Raw genomic sequence first — 19,624 nt, 5'->3', positions numbered from 1 at the left:
TTCACTCTCTCAACAGTTGAAGACGACCCGGAGAGTGTACAATTTTTGTGCAACAGACCCTCTATTAGCACAGCAATGGATTGACCGAATCCAGAGCTGTTTGTCAGATGCGTGAGTTGGTAGATGCAGGTCCCCACATCTGACAGTCACCCAGAGAGCATATACTGGGGCACTACATAGCAGCCATTGGCAGGGTCTCCTAATTAAGTGGCTGGCAGAAGTGACCCAGATCATGTGTGGAGCTGAAACCGCCGGACATCGCATAAAACCCTTTGTATCTTCATGTGAAACAGGTGGACATCACAAGTATGCCTGTAGCGTGAGCTGCTAAATGCATCTATCCCTCAGCAACAGATGAAGGAAAATAACTCCCAATCAACTGAAAAAGGGATTCAGGAAACTGTTCTGGAGGAAATTGCACACAAAAGGCAGAACACCTGCAGAGTTTATATAAAAAAAAAAAAAAAAAAGACCATAGTAAATTTTGTCAACAGTAAGCCAGTGAATGGGGGTGGATCCTGTGGTCAGTTTTGGGTAAATGGGAGTCTCTCCTCCAAATGTCAAACTCCCTGAACATTGTCATGCACATTTACATCGCTGCTTGTACAGAGCAACCCCACGTGAGGACCGATGTGACCACCTTTGAGATCCTTAACTACGTTCTGCCTTCTGGTTACCTTCTTTTAAATACGAGTGTCAGATTTTTTTTTTTTTATTATTTTTTTTTTTTTCTCGTTTCTGTGAAGATTTTTAAATTATTTTATAATGTGAGGCTTTTCAATCATACTTACCCAGTGAGTGAGAGGCAAAGAGAGTTACAGACATATAGCTATATCAGATCAGGGTACAGAAATATTTACAGAATCCTGGTAGGCCAAGACAGGAATCAATGCAGTGAAAGGAAACCCTATCAACTTTGGCTGTGAGAATCCAATTAGATGTGTTTGTCCCATTGTTGTAAAACACTGGTGTTCTGACATTCTGTGGAGAAGACATGGCTGATGGACAGTTGTTAGAACTGCACCATCAATGGGCAAAAAGCACATTGATTCCTATTGGAGGACTTTCTAGTCTTCTTGTGCTTGATGTAGGAAGAAAAAAAGATATGTCAGTACTTTTTGAGATAAAACAGGTGAAAACCACTATAGATTTTATTTTCTCCTTGTCATAGGATTTTGCTCACGTAGCACCTCACCAACAGATACACTGTACTGATGTGGGGAGATCCTTACATAAAATCATATTGTAACAAAAGTAATATATTAAGCAGCAGAATCTCAAGGAATAGAGACTTTTAATAAATTTTTGGCTAAACCTGTCAGCATCATTTTGAAGATTAAAAAAAAGAATCACAGCATGTCTCACCCACTCACAGTCCCCTGTATGATCCATACTGCAGTTTGGTTGGCATACATTATGGTTGTAATGCAGCTATACTGACACCTTATGTTCTCTTGAACATAAGCAATTAACAGAAAACGTGTTAAATTGCTAACCGTATTTTAACTCTGGTTATTGTACTTCATTCAATTATTATTATAATTATTATTACTACTGTATATTGATGTATATAGAGAAGTCTCCCAAAGCAGCACAAGGCTGAAGAGGACTGTGATAGAAAAAGGAACAAATTGGGGAGTCTTGTAATCTTGTCACTGCCAGAGGGCTGGTTAACTTGCACAGATTACTCCTGTTGTGATAAAGCAACAAGTGTAATCCTTATCTTACAAAAGAGAAAATAGAGCATATTGTTTTTGCACATGTTCCAATACCCCTGCATAAAATCAAAGATTGGTATAAAGTTTCACTTTTTAAATCGAATGTTTAAATCAAACTATAGTCCAAAAGAAAATGGTGCGGACATTGTTCTATTTTTTATGACCATAAAGTCATTTGACAACCTACAACAATGTTATATATATATATATATATATATATATATATATATATATATATCATTGTTGTATATATAACATTGTTGTAGGTTGTCAAATGACTTTATGGTCATAAAAAATAGAACAATGTCCGCACCATTTTCTTTTGGACTATAGTTTGATTTAAACATTCGATTTAAAAAGTGAAACTTTATACCAATCTTTGATTTTATGCAGTATACATACATACATACACACAAACTTACAATTTGACAAATTTAATGCATCCTAAAAAAAACAAAAAAAAAAAACGGTTTAAAATGTAAGGGTACATGTCCATAAACACTGATGATAGATGCCATAAATTTCCATTCTTCACAACCTGAAATAACCCAATGTTTATTTAAAAAATGGTCAATGTGATGCTCTGATTAAGAGGGAAGATTTAATGTGATGCAAATTGTTAGTTATTTTCTCCCATTCGGGTTTCAATTTTTATTTGTATAATCTTGCATTGCAATGGTCCAAGCTGCATGTGTCAGATTGTAATGTGGTACTCATCTGCCCTTAACCCTATTTCAGTGTCGGTGGGAGTAAAGTGAAAAATAGAAGTGGAACCAGGTAGTCTTAGAAGAAAGATATAATTCTGCCTGTGTGTTACTGTGCAACACCTGATGTCAGATACAAAACACCAGATATCTGGTAAAGGATTGGACCATTTAGTGCTCGGAATGCAGAAGAGGATCTTAGTTTTAAGCATTCTCTTGTTGTGAAAGTGTGAATCACTTTCAGTGGCAGAGAAATATCTATTGCTTCCCCCACAATGATCCTGGCACTGCCAGGTCTAAAAAGCATCACATTCCTTCAAATTCCCAAAGGTTTGTTATTGCTCAGTTACATAAGCCATATTTATATATTGGCGCTCTTTGTACATAATCTCGATTCTCAGGCTGAAGCTTCCTGTTTTTGTAGAATACATCAGTTATTGTACATTGTGTCATACAGTCCTTGGGTTGTGCCTAGATATCTGAAAACAGGAATATGTCCAGAGAAATAAAAGAAACTAACAAATGTTTAATAAGATGCAGTGTCTGTATGTTTTATATGTTAGTGTTATGTGAATCTACACAAAGCATCCACTGAATTTATCACATATAAACTATCTTATTGGGATTTTGTGGGCGCTCATGCATTGCCTCTTCCAACACCGCTTTGCATCTCAACATGTGTATGATTGTCTTCTCATTTCTCACTCACTTCATGCATCAGACTCCCCATTAGCTTGTTTGCTTATCTGTCTTACTTAAAGGGACACTCCAGACACTTTAGCTTGCTGAAAAGCTTTGTGTAGTGTGTCCTCTATTGTTTTTTTTTTTTTTTTTTTTTAATAGTGCAAATTTCAATAGAAATTGACACTTTTAACCTGGTTACATCCTCTGGCTTTTCAAGCAGACAACGGGTCCTGTTACTTCCTGGTTTGGTTAGCTTACTTGCACTGAATTCAAGAGGCAGCAATTGCCCAGAGCCTTACAAAGACGTCTCATTGAGCTGCATTGGGAAGTCTGTGATTGAACATAAAGTCTGGGCAGGGTTAGAAGGGGAGGGCTTGCAAAGGCAGCTGAAAAGAGAACTGCTGTTTTTGCAAGCTAATTTTAGATATAACTCCAATGGGGAAAAAAATGCATAATTAAATGCAGGTTTTCATTTGGGGTATGTCTACTAAACCAGTGGTGCCCAACCCAGTCCTCATGAACCACCAAAAGTCCAGGGTTTGTCAGTATCTCCATTTGAATATAAAAGGGAAATACATAAATCCTGGACTGTTGGTGGTCCATGAGGACTGGGTTGGGGACCACTGTACTAAACAGTGTTTATTTTGTATTTAGGCATTTAGAATCCTTTAAAGGATTCTTCATGTTCACTCTCAAAATGACCATCAAGATCGATGTTTCTGAATATTGCTCTGTCCATTTAGAAACTAGTTTTGTAGGACGAAGCAAACTCTAGGATTTTTTTTTTTTTTTTTGACGAACAGTTTTTTTTTTAAATAAAAATATCTAACAAAGGTTCGTGACCATCTCCATACGCACGCTACAAACTATCGGTGACAGAATATTCCCACCAAGTATCCTTAATATGAATGTTATTTTCAACAGGGAAACTCACTACCTAGGATTTTTAATATTGTTTACTTATCCTTGTAAATATGTATTTGTAAGGCTTGCAGTATGCACTAAAATGTAGTATAATTATATAGAGTTGGAAAATATTTTTATAGAACTCCCTCCATACAGGTTTAGAGAGTGCGGAGTTATCTTGTTATAGTCAAACTTGATGATCATCAGGACAGTTGCTGTGGCGGACCACCATAGTATTGCCGCCAAGGATTACCTTTCCCGTAGTATTATTGCTCCTTCCAGACGAAGTAGTGATTATAGCTGGTATAGCTTTCCCCCATACATTAGTCACAACTAAATGTTGGGAGTAGGTGTGCTTTTATTAGGTTCAACATGGTCATTGTACACGGACCCCCAGCATGGGGTCCCTATTCACAATATACAGTGATCCCGCCCTAGGGCCTCTGAGTCTGGGAGATAATTGAGTTGAGGCTTGCGAAGTCAATTATCTACTGTATCCAGAGAGCACAATACAAAACACCCCGAAAACATCATAAAAACATACAGAAACCCCACACTTTATATATCCCTGGATAGCTCTGATCGGAGTGCCCATGTTGGCAAAATAACACCCAGATCCATGCAGCTATGACAAAACGCCACTGGGGTGAAGTTTTTACTGGCCGCACGTATACTCCATGCACAAGAGTTCCAGAACGATTAGTGCTTTGGCTGGTCAAATGGGCTCCTGTAGGCGAATTAAGGGGCGCTTCCCCTCATAGTCTAAAGTAACTTCTCTCCAAAAAGCACTCTTATAGTTGGTGTGGAAGTTGGCCGTAAATGGGACTAGTCGCAACCGGAGTTCCAGACAAATTGTAAGTACATCCCGCTACATGCTTTGCGGCTCTCTGGACTATGACTATGGTCAGTAGAAGGATGCTCCAGGGCAGTTAGTTTGGAGGGGAAGGCGCAGTGAAACTAGTCTTTTGGGTGACCAAAAATAGGATGATTTGTCACAGTTGCTAATGTTGAATATGTTCTTTATGCATTTTATTACAAAATCATGTGCAATAAAATGTTGTGTGTTCCCCACACACTGTCTTTGCATCTTCTAAGACCTTTTTTTTTTTTTTTTTTTAAACTATCAGGATTATTTGCTAAGGTATAAATTGTAGTGAAATCAGTGAATGTAAAGTGAATCCAAAGTAAATTTCAAATGTAGGAGTGAATACTCGTACTGGAAAAATTCTCCCAGTCAGCTGTGATCGGATTTAAGCAATTTTTGCCTAAGATTAGAAATTTTCTTTGAAATCACAACTAGACCTGGCTTAATGTTAATTTTCCATATTATTTCAAATGTGGGGTTTATGTCAAGACATTATGCACAGTTTTTCTATCGTAAACTTGACAAGCCATTTCTTTATGGAACATCCTTCATGGATGGGTGCGTTGTCATTCTGAAAAAGGAAAAGACAAATTTACAGTCTCTGAACAGACTCTGACAAAATAGTCTAAGTAGGTGTGTTCACTATGTTTTTGTTTTTATATATAATGCATCCGTGGGTTGATGGATTAATAAGGTAAAATCCTTTATTCCCTTGTGAAAATATAACTGAAAACAAGACAAAAAGAAAAATCTCCAAAGCAGTGCACCAGCAAAATGTAATGCATTGTTTCTCAACTGAAATATAGAGATCATAGAGCCAATAATAATAATCATAATGTGTTGGTGCCAAGCTCGCTTCCTAGCTAGAACCAGGAAACCTGAAGTGCTTCTGCCCCCTTCTAGAGCCCACGGATCAATTTTTGCACCGGAGCCCCATGGTTCACCACTGATCTCCAGTATTACTTTTTGCATGTTTAACCAAACTGCTGTGAGTGTGCGATATGGTTGCTGCCGCAGGAGTACATGCCCTGGGATCTCTACCTGGCGGACCGCCAGAGTGGTGTACCCAGGGTTGGCACTACCATTAGGCGAATAAGGCCTTCACCTGGGGTCCTGGCCTCTAGGGAGCGCCTACCGGGAAGTTTCCTGGTGGGCTGCCCTGATTCTATCTGGAGATGCTGTGCTGGGTGAGTGGCTCCTTAACCACACCCCAGAGCAGTCATTCAGCTACTGGTCTCCCTTTGCCTCCGATTACCTGATCGGGGAGCGGGGTATGCTGTAACCCGAGCACAGCACTTTGCTTGCTGCAGGCAGGGGAAGCTGAGACATGACTTTGTATCCTGGCTGCCCCCTGCCAGAAGCACTCTGAGGGGAACAGGAAGTAGCCTGTGCTCACAGTGCACAGTTCTCCTGCTTCCCCCTACCAGGAACAGAGCAGCTACCTACAGGCTGGACTTCTCCTCTTTACAGCACCCAGGTATGGCAGGCTAAAGGGGATGGTTTATTTTGTGTGTGTTTTAAATTGTTCTATTTGTGTGTGTTAGTGTGTGACTGTATGTAAAGTGATGTCAGTTTGTGTTTTAGTGAGTGTGTGTGTAAGTGACACTGTTTGTGTGTTAGTGAGTGTTCAAGTGACTCTTTGTGTGTGTGTGTGTGTGTGTGTTAGTGAGAGTGTGCAAGTGACAGTGTGTCTTGTGGCTGAGGAAGGCCACGGGTGCTCCTGTCCGTCGTCCCCTACTTGGCTTAGTACGGCCAAGCCGAACTTGGAGGCATCTGTATGGACGACAAATCGTTTTAAATGGTCAGGAGGTGCTAGTATTGGAGCTTTAGTTAATGCCCTTTTCAGTTTTTGTAAGGCCTCCTCACACTCCGGAGACCACAGGACTTGGCGGGTGAAAGTTTCTCTTAGTTAGGTCATTTAGGGGTTTGGCTATGGAGCTATAGACAAGTTCAATTCGGCGGTAGTAACGCGCCATCTTAGCTGGCTCGGGACATTGCTTCCTGGAGCCCACTCGGTGGCCCAGGTATTGTACCTCAGCCATTCCCACCTGACACTTGTCGGCCTTAAGGGTTAGTATCTGGTCTAGGACCACCGACAGGTGCAGGAGATGTAATTCCCAGGTGCGACTGTAGATGGCTATGTCATCCAAGTACGCACATGTGAAGTCCTGGAGACCCTCCAGGAGCCAGTCCACCTTCCTCAGAAAGGTAGCCGGGGCATTCTTCATCCCAAACAGCATGACCCTGAATTGGTACAGGCTGAAAGGGGTGATGAATGCCGACTTTGGAATCGCCTCCGGGTCCAGGAGAATCTGACAATATCCCTTGCACAGTTCGATAGTCGTGAGGTAGTTTCCTACCGCTATCCGGTTTAGCAATTTGCCAACCCTAGGTATGGGGTAGGTGTTGGTCACGGTTTTATCGTTGAGTTTTCTGTAATCAACACAGAAACGAGTTTTACCGTCCCGCTTGGGTACCAATACGGCCTGGGAAGCCCAGGGACTCTGAGATGGCTCGATGACCTCTAACTCTAGCATTTCCATAATTTCCTTTAACTTACTTTCCCATACGGCTTCCAGGATGCGGTATGGTTGCTGCTGCAGGAGTTGCTGTCCTGGGGTCTCCACACGGTGGACCACCAGAGCAGTGTACCCCAGTACGGCCGAAAACATACTGCGGCGCTTCCCTAGTACTTGTGTTGCTTGCTCCTCCTGCTCGGGCGTTAACGTGTCTCCCAGCCCGACCTGCACGACGGACCGGGGGGGTGGGGGGGTGGAGGGGTGGGGAGTCGTTCGCTATCATCTGAGGAGGGGCACACATGGCGGCCACCTTCTCAGGCCTTTCTAGGTATACCTTAAGCATGTTAAGCATGTGGAATGCCCTTCTAACCCTCTCGTCTTTGCACAAGGCCATTATGTAGGTGGTGTCTGATGCGCTCCACCACCTGGTAGGGACCTTGCCAAGTTTATCCTGCTTAGTGGGTTTAAGCACTAGGACCTTCTTTCCGATTTCCAACAGTCGATCCCATGCACCCCGATCGTACCATCTTTTCTGGTTCCTCTGAGCCGCCCACAGGTTCCCATGCATCGTTTCCCTGAGAGCCTTGAGCCGGTCCCAGAGCTCCAGAACATATGGCATGATGGGGGTTCCCTCTTCACCGGTGCTCCCCTCCCAGTGTTACCATACTAGGTCTAACTGCCCCCTGTCTCGCCTCCCATACAGTAACTAGAAGGGAGAGCACCCAGTGGACTCTTGGGGTACTTCCCTATAGGCGAACAGCAAAGGGGGTAGAAACAGTTCCCAATCTCTGTGAATGTCTTAAGCATCTGTTTCAGAGTGCCGTTAAAATGCTCACACAATTAGTTTGGGGATGGTAGGGTGAACTGAAAATAGGTTGCACCCCACAGCTCTTGCACATTTTCTGTGTTACCGTGGCCATAAACTGGGTGCCTTGGTCGGACAAGTTCTCTTGGGGGAATTCAACCCGGGAAAAGATCTTAACCAAAGATCTTAATCTTCAGCGAGAATATTAGAGAGGGCTAAAGCTTCTGGGTATCTGGTGGTGTAGTCGAATACAGTTAGACTTTATTTTTCCCAGAGGGGCTCGGCTTGCTTAGGGGTCCTATGAGATCTACAGCTACCCAGTGAAAGGGTTCGTCTACTATAGGTAAGGACCTTCATTTTGCTTTGGGGTGGTCTCCTCTCTTCCCTACCTGCTGACACGTATCACAGGTTCTGCAATATTCCTATAGGTCCCGTGTGACTCCAGGCCAGAAGAATGCTTGCGTGAGCCAGTGCGTGGTCTTTCGAATGCCCAGATGTCCCACTAGGGGAATATCGTGGCTGAGCTGTAATAGCTTCGCCTGGAATTTCCGCGGCACTACCAGCTGTTTCTGAGGAACTTTGGTGGCCCCCCTCTCCACCCCTGCTGTCACCCGGTACAGTAAGTTTCCATCCCACTCGAACCGTTACTTTCTACCCCCCTCAGCCCCAGTCGCTGATAGTCTACAGTACCTGGCTAACGTAGGGTCTATCCTAAGTTCCTTCCCGAAACCCTGGGTGTCCCAACACGAGGGAATGTAGTCAGTCCGGGACGGGGAATTTTGCCTTACCTGCGGGTCTTCGGAGTGCTGAAGTTCAGCATCCCGGGCTTGTCGTCTGGTGGTCACAGGTCATGGCGTCTCTGGGGTGGCCGGGGTGAACTGTGAGGTGCCCCAAATAGTTTCTCAAGAGCACCTCTGCCGGCAAGTCTTGCGTGAGGCTGACCTCTGTGTACTTAGCCCCGTTGCCCCAGTTGAGGTGCACCAAGGTGGTCGGGATTCTGTGGATGGCCCCGCCAGCGATTTGAACAGCCACAGTCCGACCGATCATTTCCGTGGCTCCAACCTGGTGTTGCTGGACTAGGGTCAGGGTGGCCCCTGTGTCCAGTAGCCCCTGGGCTTTTCTGCCGTTATCCTTGACAACCTGCCTGTGGTGCTCCTGGTTGTCCTCTGCAGCTTGTACCAGGTCCACCTCATGGAGCACTGGTCAAATTTCCTGGGTGGCGCATGGGTCACCCCAGGGCCAGTCCCCCTCCACACAGTGTGCCGTTGCTCTAGGCCGATTAGAGGGGAGTTTGTTCCACTCCATCCGGGTTCTTTTGGGGCAGTTGTTCTTGAAATGCACGGGTTGCTTACATTCATGGCACAGCAGGGAGAGGGGCATGGCTCTCCTGGGGTAGTCATGGAATGCTGTGGAGCTAGCTGAGGGGTAGGTAGCGGTGTGGGAGTCGAGTTGTTGGGCCTCCGATAGTCATGATATTGCTTCCTCTATTGTGAGGGGTTTCTGGTCCTTGACCCAGTCTCGGACCGCCAGTGTGATAAGGTCAAAGAACTGTTCTAAGAGGATCAGTTGGGCAGCATCCTCCAGCACTTTTGCAACCAGTTATGGGCCGCCCGTTGCATGCGGAAGGCAAACTCGGTGTACGAGTCCTGGTGTCCTTTCCTTACTTCACGGAACCTCCTCCGGTAGGCTTCCGGGGTCACAGCATACCAAACCAGAAGCCTTTCTTTAACTTTTTCATATTGGTGAATTTTGGTATCTGGCACTACTCGGTATGCCTCGGCCACTCAGCCAGACAACTTTCTGCTTAGGACGGCAGCCCATTTAGCCCGATCCAGCCCTTCCAGATCGCATTGCCTTTCAAAGTCCCGGAGATAGATGTCAATATCCTCCTCTCCATCTGTAAATGCTTAAAAGGCAGCATAGTTCAGTTTTCCCGGTCCCACTACCGTAGGTAGGAGAGCGGTATCTCCGACCACAGCTCCGGAATGTGGGTCAGCGCCTTTAGGGCCTCAGTGGCCTGAGCCATCTCTTGCATCATCATCTCTGGGGACGGGTTGGGACCTAGGAGGCTTAGCCTTCAATGCACATCTTTCTGGATGTTGGCTTCCTCCGTACTCCCGCTTGAAGCGATGCTGGACCTGTCACGCTCCATTAGTTCCGCAACAAGGGTGGCTTTTGATTTGTTGCTAGCCACTCATCCTCATGCCTCCAGCAGCTCTTTCAAGGTTTCAGGAGGTGGTAGTGCTGGTCTATTCACCGCACTTATTGGTTTGGGATATCCATTTGGGAGGGAAATCCCACCGCTTGCCACCAATGTAACGGATCCCCTATACTCCAACTGAGTATCTCCGGTATGAGTCTCTCATATCCCAAGTGAAGCAGTGATTAAAGCTTTTGGTTACCCAAACATCAGCCAAGACTTGATGAATGGTACAACAGGATCTGTTTATTGAAGGCCAGATACACAGTATTTATGCACCGACCCCCAAAGGGGCTCTCCATTCACAATAATATAAAATACAAGCCCACCCCGGCATCACTGTGTCTGGGAGATAATGGTATCTCCCACACACAGGAAGCTGACACACTTAAATCCACAAAATACACAGAACACAGTAATGCATATCCACATGCCTTACATCCCTGGATAGCATCTGGTCAAAGCTATGCTCCCTACAAATATCGGAGCGATTTGGATGTACAGAGCCTGAGAAATAATTCTGTAAAGTCTGGGCTCGAGGCTCTGTTCACACACGAAAATAGTTTAATAAGATCACTTGGTTTAGGCCGTGGATTAAACTTTCGTGCCTAAGCAAGCAGGCCAATCCAGAGAAAGGGTGCGAACTTGCAGTTACAAGGTACGCCCTTTTCCTCATGCTGACCAATCAGAGAAAAGGGTGCGAACCAGGTTTGCATGCGGAGACCAATCAGCATTCAGGCAGGGAAGTGGGAAACCAGTGCCAGGAACACAGAATATCGGGAACGGGAGGGCTGCACTCGTTTGGGGGACATAGTTTGTTACAAATTTACCTTGCCCTGGAGGACAACGCAAACAGGTCTCGCCGGAACAATTTACGTATCCGGGGCCTGCCAGAACGGGAGAGTGAAAGGCCCCTCACAGACCTCATACTCACCATGCTGAAGCCCCTGTTGCCTGATATACCGGAAAACCTATGGCAGATTGAGAGGGCACATAGAGCACTCCGGGCACGCCGTCCCGAGGCTAATTCACCGAGAGACATCATTGTAAAATTTCTACACTATCCCACAAAAGAAGCAGTCCTCTGGAGAGGCAGAGAAGGTCCCATCACATTTGGAGGAGCAGACATCACGCTGTACCAGGACCTGGCCCCCAGCACACTTCAACGCCGGAGGACATGGAAACCGATCACCAAGGCACTACGCAGAGCAGAGATCCGATATGCATGGGGTTTCCCCTTCAGATTGATGGCGTTTCGAGATGGCAGAACCCATGCACTCACGGTCAGAGGTGACCCACTGCGTTTCTTCAGGGATCTGGGCCTGGAACCTCCACGGGACCTGCCCATCACATTGGCCCCCGTGGAAGAATTACAGCCGCTTCCAACTGAGTGGCAACATGCCTGAGTCTGAGATCATGGAGGCTGGCGGAGGGTATCGTATATATCTATTGACAGTGTATATATAGCGGGGGGAGTGGTACGGGGGATATAGCGGACTGTTTGGATGGGAGGCCTTGGTGGGGGGGGGTGTCAGGGTGGCGGTCCGGTGCCCGGGACCCAGACAGTGTCCCGGCGGCGGTGCAGGACCGGGACCCAGTATGCCTGATGTTCAGAGTAGGAGTCACAGTGTGGAGGTGGATTAGCAGGGGCTGGTGCAGGATAACCGCACGCCCCCTGGTGTTGAGCACCAGCGGTCCACATACCAAGACCCTGAATCAGCTTCAGCGGATACCAGGAACTAGGAGCTTGGAATTTAAGCAGACCTCCCAGGAGCTGAATAGGGAGGCTCTGCAGCAAGATTGTATCCAGTACTAGAAACAAGGCAAGACTAGAGATAGGCACCAAACATGCAAACAAGACAGAACTAATAGAACCCAGAACCAGAGAAAGATAGTCCTGGACAGGACTGTAAATGGACTGGGTATACAAACTAAAAAAATACAAGATAACATAGGCAAAACAAGAGGAGAAATAACTAAGCACTATATATGAAAATCATGGGGATTTAGTCACATTATATGATCATGCATTGCATAAGCCTGCCAACAACGCCAATGTACCCCATATCTGGCAGGTCCTACACTGCCTAATGTATGCTAAAACAACCAAATAATACATATATAGCACTTACCTGCAAGAAAGGGCAGAAGCATTGAGGAGCTGCCTGCAGGAACTCTGAAACAAAGGGAATGATGGAAAACAAACGGGTGTGGCAACATAAAACAAACATTTAAATGAATCCAAGAGACTGGGAAATCCAGGGACGGACTACAGGAATGAACCCAGAAATCCCAGCATTAAGAAAACCAGACATAGAATAGAAAATCAAGAAAAACTAAACAAGAATTGTAACAAGAGTACTGGATACCAGAAGCCATTGCCAGACATCTCCACAGAACAGAGAAGGATGTGACAGGGGGCACGTAAATACAGGGAAGGGTTACTCCGCAGGGAACGGCAATATGGATAGGTTGGGTGGCTATTATGGATACGGGATATACCGGAACGCCTACTCATACTCGGGAGTTCGGCTCAATTTGACAGGAAAAGAGTGACAACAAAGTTTACTAAAAACAAAAGAGCAAAAAAAAAAAGACAAAAATTGCACGGGACTATAGACCATAGGCTACAGATGCTAATGCTGAAACAGGGGGTTTTCCCTTTCGGGTGACTCTTGGTGGCATGGGTGATAAGCCTGCTTAGCGCTGGTGATGTTGCAGGAGCGTCCCGGGGGGGGGGGGGGGGGTGGAGCGCTGTCCGGTGTGGAGGCTTCGGTTCCGGTCTTTGGGCCGGTGATCTCTGGGCCGGGGGTGCTCCATTCTCTTACCCCGGGGAAGGTTTTTTGAAAGAAATCGATGTGCATGATGTATGTGTTCTGCTTATTCCCGCTTAGTACCTCATATGGGTGGAGGGGACGATAAATAGGAGAGCGAGACGATGGGATCGTTAGGTGAGATTAGGGGGATGGCAATGCTGAACCGATAGATGGTCCACGTTCTGGGTCCCCACATGGTGTCGGCAGATTTTAGAACAAACACGCATGTGTACAACTCCTCTCCTTAGGAGTTGGGGTACCCCAAGAGGGTTTTTGGCGTGTGGAGGGGCCGGGACTTATGACTTAAGGTGAGCTGCCCCGGGCAGCACCCCTGCACACGCCCCACTCCGGACTGTCCCAGCGCCCATTGGAGTGCCGGCCGGCACCGTTGAGTGCCCAGTCAAATTGTCAGCACAGAGGGCCTCTCCGGGTGACTCCCATCCCCGCGACGGAAGCTAGGGGACTGCTATCGGGCCCACCCCCATAGGATCTCTCTCGGTACCCCCCCAAAGCACTAACTAACAACAAAAAACCAACAAAAATACAAATTATTAAAAAACAAAGTGAAGGAACATTCTTGGCCCCCATGCCTGGTCCCTGATTGGTATGGTAATTGTGCCCATAATCCGGACTACCCAACACCCAAGTTGTTTATGGGTCTCCTCTCCCCCCCCCCCCCCCCCCCCCCATGTAGCCTTCCCCCCAAAAAATAAAAATAACTATATATATGAAATTTTACAACAAACAATAAATACAAATACAACAATAAAAACATTCGCACCCCCTCAATAAAAAAAAGAGAGAAAAACCCACAGAAGTTCCCATATAAACCACCAAGAGGGGGGATCGTTCATCCATCCAATTTGTTCAATTTGTATTATACAATGGAGTTCTATAGTCCTAGTTTGAAGTATCTATGGATGTGTCAGTGGATGGGTCAGTGTTACGTAATATGACGTGTCCAAGGTCAATGTTTTCATGTTGTTAAATGCGTTACAGTGTTAAAAGGTACTGGCATATGGTCCAAAGTGGTTCACGGGCGCTGCGCGCCGGTGGACGGCCAGACCGTATTCCCCCGAAAAAGTCTGGCGAGCAGTAAGACCAGACGGTTTCATTTATCTCTCCAGTGCAAGCTGATTGCACTGAATCTCTTTTCTCTATCTCTACCTGTCCTCTTTTCCTTCTTTCTCTTTGCGGTGGGGGGCGTGGTGGGGGGGGCGGGTGCGGTGGCGGCCTCTCTGCAGGGGGGCGAACGATGCAAAGGCGATAGATTTCAGATAGCTCCATGACAGTACACGTAGTCTCCCTGAAGGTAAAGGGCCTTAACACCCCGACCAAGAGGCTATACTTTTTCGCGAACTAAAGGGACTAAAGGCGGATATCGCCTTTCTCCAGGAGACACATATCACCAAACAGACACCTTTTAAACTTAGTGACCCTATCTATGCGGCCTCCAACGAGGCTAGAATGCACTGTAAGCGCAACAGAGTGGCGATAGTACTGAGGAATAGCTGCCCACTGCAGGCCACGGCAACGGACGTGGACCCTGAGGGACGTTCCATTATAGTTTCGGGGACCCTATTCTCACATAAAATTCACTTAGTCAATGTATATGCCCCAAATCATCCGGACCCGGTGTTCTGCGATACGCTTACAAACAAAATTCAGGCTCTACCGACCGGCATGATTTTAGTTGGGGGGGGGGTATTTTAATGAGTCCAGCAGTCGATAGGAGTGCCCGTGGGGGTATCACAAAGAAGAGGGGGGCAAGATAAACTGCTACACGACTTCATACGTCGGTCTGGCTTGATTGATGTATGGAGGGCTCAGCACCCAGGCTTGATCGACTATACCTATTAATCTGCCCCACACGGGACACATTCGAGGATAGACTTTTTCCTGACTAATGACACGTACTATCTAATCTGCCGTCACGTGGTCAGACCACGCCAATATTTCAGTCACCCTAGGCGGTCTATGCACGGCGACTCCCTGGACCTGGAGACTTAATACATCACTATTGCAGGACCCTACAATTCGGAAACAGGTACATAAAGACTTAGTGGAATTTTTTACCATCAATACTACCCCCGACATAAGCGTAAACACACTCTGGGCAGCCCACAAAACGGTAGTGAGAGGAACATTAATACGCCTAGCAACGAATCAGAAAAAAAAAGGCAGAAACTTTGCGTAGGCTGCTCACAGACCTTAAAACAGCTGAGCAGAGGCATCAGTCAAACCCGGACAGGAATGCGGTGCGACAGGTAAAAAATAAGAGACTAGAGATCAGAGAATTATTGATAGATGAGGTGGCACGGTCCCTGACGTGGTCCAAAAGGGCCTTTTTACGAAAAGGCAAACAAGATGGACACATTACTGGTTAGGACCCTGCGACCTAGACAGGGACGCACTCATATTACCGCAATCAGGCATCCCGGCGGCTCATTGAAAAGCACTCCGAAGGAAATCGGGGGGGTCTTTAGAGACTTCTACAAAACGCTATATAGCCATACACCAAACGGTAGTGGGGGAGAGGAACAGGAGGAGGAGCGTATCCTGCAATTCTTGTCACGGCTGGATTTGCCAAAACTCTCGCAAGGGGCCAAAGACCAATTAGCGGCGGAAATCACGGAGGAGGACGTAGACAGGACGTAGACAGGGCAATTACAAGTCTCAAAGGTAACAAAGCACCTGGGCCAGATTGATTTGACGGGTTTTACTTACCTTCAGGGAAGACTTGGTACCCCACCTGCTCAAACTATTTAATAGCTTCAGAGAGGGTGGCACGCCAAACAAAGATATGGCAACCAGACAAAGACCCACTACTACCGGGTAGCTAAAGGCCCATATCCCTTATCAATCATGATATGAAGCTGTTTGCCAAAATACAGGCAGACCGTCTCTCCCCATATTTGACATCTTTGATAGACGCAGACCAAGTTGGCTTCATACCAGGTAGGCAACTATTTGAAAATACCCGCAGGACCATAGACCTCATATGGAAGCAATCAATTACTAATACACCCACTTTAGCCGTTTCAATTGACACAGAGAAGGCCTTTGATAGAGTTAAATGGCACTACATGTTCACATTACTACAACACCTAGGATTCCCGGCAGAATACACCTCTCTCTCCGCACTATTGTTTGTCATCTCGTTGGAACCCTTACTACAGGAGCTTAGAACAAACCCGGATATCCATGGAGTGAAGGTGGGAGATAGAGAATTTAAAGTAGTGGCATATGCCGACGATGTCTTACTGACGATCACGAGACCAGAGATCTCTATGGGGGCCCTAAGCGAAGCCATAACAGCGTATGGAGACATGTCAGGCTTCAAGGTGAACATGACAAAAACCTGTGCACTCCCCATAGGGATGCCAGTAGCGGAGACCAATCACATTCGTACCACGTATCATATCAAGATTGAAACACACTCCCTCAAATATCTGGGGATTCACTTGACTGATGACCCCGGAGACCTGTATGCCCGAAACTATACCCCCTTATGGCGTACGTTAATACAAGACATGGAATGAGAAACCGATCTCCTGGATAGGAAGGATCAACTCGGTAAAGTTGAATATCTCGCCGAGGGCCCTGTTCCTATTTCAGGCACTCCCGGTGCCTCTGACCAAAACGCTCCTGAAGCCGCTTCAACGAGCCATTGGTAACTTTGTGTGGCAAAATAAAAGACACCGCATAGCTAGGCACATTCTACACAGACCTAAACAGAAAGGTGGTCTGGGCCTTCCTAATTTATTCTATTACTATCTGGCTGCACAGTTGACACAGATTGCATTGTGGCACTCGCCCCTCGATGAGCGGAAATGGGTAGAGATAGAATCGTGAATGATGGGAGTGGATCTCCCCCAGTTCGTGATGTGGGTCCCTAGGGAACACAGACCTCTGATCAGGGTTACATGCCCGGCAATTTTGAACTCCCTCAGACTGTGGGACTCCTATGGACTGTGGGGATATTTATGGGATAATAATAGTAAACAGTTGAGAATTACCCACTATTTTAATTCTCAGATCCCAAAGAACGTTATCGTGTATGTGAAATGTATTCCATATAAAGAAAATTACAATTTGTTATAAAAATAGATACAATTTATTTTTATATTCTAATAATAAGTAACATGCGTGATAATAATCAATGGAAATTCAGTATAACATGAGTATGCAATATAATATGGTAATATAAAAACATCTCCTAATGACTAAGACAAGATTTACAACTGTCTTCACAGAGAAAGAATGTGAAAGTTTCACACAGAGAACAGAGTGCAGCGTGAGGTCGTAACAACTTTAGCTGACAGTTAGAATAACCCTTTCAATGCTGGCTAGACCTCTTCTAGGCATTTAAGATCTATTCTTATGTAATTTTAAATAAAATAACATTTAAGCCAGTCATTAGTCATTTCCTGGATCCATCCAATGAGAAATCTACGTAATTCTACAAGCTGATATTTTAATTTAATTTGCCTAAACAGATATTTAATCTTATTTTATAGCAAATCAATACAGCTGGATAAATGTCACGATATGCTAACATGTGATATTAATTACATAAATATATGATTAATCTTTTCTAACTGCAGAATAGAAAGTTTAATATATATTTCTTAGTTAACTAAGATTTCTAAATATCGAAATCTGATCGTGATTTATCCAGTCATATATCATGCTATTAGAAAATTTTAATTAATTAAATGAAGCCAGTATATTTACCAGTTAAATAGATATTCTCACCAGATGTTCTCAGGTAGCTAAGTGTCAAGGAATGTTTCTCTGTCTTTTCTTTCTTGGCCTGCTTCCGACTCTTTTGCCCCCGACTGCTTTCTCTCTCCTGATTTCTTGATTACCTCCTTGCATTTGCCTTGATCACCTTGATTGCCCTCTCTCTTCGCTTTGTCTTAACTTTTAAAGGGACAGATTCTCTGTTCGTCAGTGGCTAATAACCCAATAGGAACACTAGGGGTGTGGTTCCCTTCTAGATAACCATTTTAGTATTTGGTCTATAGATGGCAGTCTTGTCCCACTAAACATACCTATCCAGGAACGAGTTAACTTTTCCTGGTGGCTATTTTGACGTCATTTTCGTTATCTTTATAGTTGCTATAACTCAAGTTTTCTTTCAATTCAAAGCCTTTCCTTGAATTTTCTTCAGACTATGTGTCTCCAAATTCTGCTGTAATTTTCAATATGACAGTTCTTAAACTAAAAATGACCCCTTCAATACAATGGGAATCTGTTAGATATAGAAAGTAAAATGTAATTATTTAATCTTCTCTGTCACCTATGTCTGGATTTAGAATTTATTCTATTCCATTAGCAACTTAGACAGTCTCTTATCACTTGGTTTGTTTATACTATACATTCCTTAGTTCTGGCAAAGCGGTCAGTTTTACAGAAGGGATTGAAATCTTGTGTCTTTTGTTAACTTGAAAATAACAAAATGGATTCTGGTCTGTTCAGAGTGACTTCAGAATATACACTTTTAATTTCTATCAGAGCACAAAATGTCTGCCGATATAAATACCCTGACAGGACCTAAATTTGGACAGGCGTCTTCTCCATCACCCCTTATGCCGCTACTGCGCAACAGAGCGTTTGCCCCGGGAATGGAGGCAAAGAACTTTAGGAATATAGAACGAGCAGGCATACAAAGGATTAACCATATCTACCAAGGCCCTGAGATAATCACTTTTGATGCTCTTAAACAGGGGAGGCATCTAACAAAAACGATTTTTTTAGCGATTTTTTTAGATATCTACAGATTAAAGACTTCGCCAGACAGCCACATATAAAATCCATAGCACATAAGACACTGACCTTCTTTGAATCAATATGTCGGTTAGAGACAATCCCCAGAGGTCTCATAACCCAACTGTATGCACACCTATGCACGGAAACTAAGGAATGGGGGGGGACTAGCATACATAAAACGGTGGGAGAGGGATCTTGGGGAGGAACTCGAGGGAATAGAATGGCAGGAAATATGGGAGGTCAGCAGAAACACCTCGGTATGCGTGACATTACAGGAACAATCCTTTAAGTTGATGTTGCGATGGTATACGACCCCAGCTATGCTCTTCAAAAGGCACAAAACCATTATGGACAACTGCTGGAGGGGATGCGGAGTAAAGTGGACATACTTACACATGTGGTGGGAGTGTCCTAGGGTAGCCAGGTTCTGGAAGGCCATAAGGGGCCTCCTCACACAGGTGTTTTCCAGAGCCACGGATTTGAATCCTTGGGTATATCTATTGAACAGATCCATAGAGGGCTGGACTAGAAGGGAACAAAAACTAATTCACAAAGTAACCCTGGCTGCGAGAAGAGCTATAGCACACACATGGCTACAACCAGATATACCACACATAGCGAGCATCATAGCG

The 19,624-nt window shown here is 45.1% G+C and overlaps 1 protein-coding gene across 4 annotated transcripts in view; it reads left to right on the top strand.

The window, feature by feature from the left end:
• SBF1 (SET binding factor 1) overlaps nucleotides 1–1,903 on the top strand; it is a 136,822-nt gene extending 134,919 nt beyond the window's left edge. For all 4 annotated transcript variants that reach the window (XM_063448367.1, XM_063448365.1, XM_063448366.1 and 1 more), the window contains one exon: nucleotides 17–1,903. In XM_063448367.1, coding sequence (XP_063304437.1) covers nucleotides 17–115 — 99 coding nt within the window. In that variant the 3' untranslated portion in view covers nucleotides 116–1,903. The remainder of the gene's footprint in view (nucleotides 1–16) is intronic.
• Nucleotides 1,904–19,624: the final 17,721 nt, after the last annotated feature.

Source organism: Pelobates fuscus, chromosome 3 (genome assembly GCF_036172605.1).
Source record: "Pelobates fuscus isolate aPelFus1 chromosome 3, aPelFus1.pri, whole genome shotgun sequence".
NCBI lineage: Eukaryota > Metazoa > Chordata > Amphibia > Anura > Pelobatidae > Pelobates > Pelobates fuscus.
The sequence above is the reverse complement of the archived record's forward strand: the minus strand, read 5'-3'. Positions and strand labels throughout refer to the sequence as shown.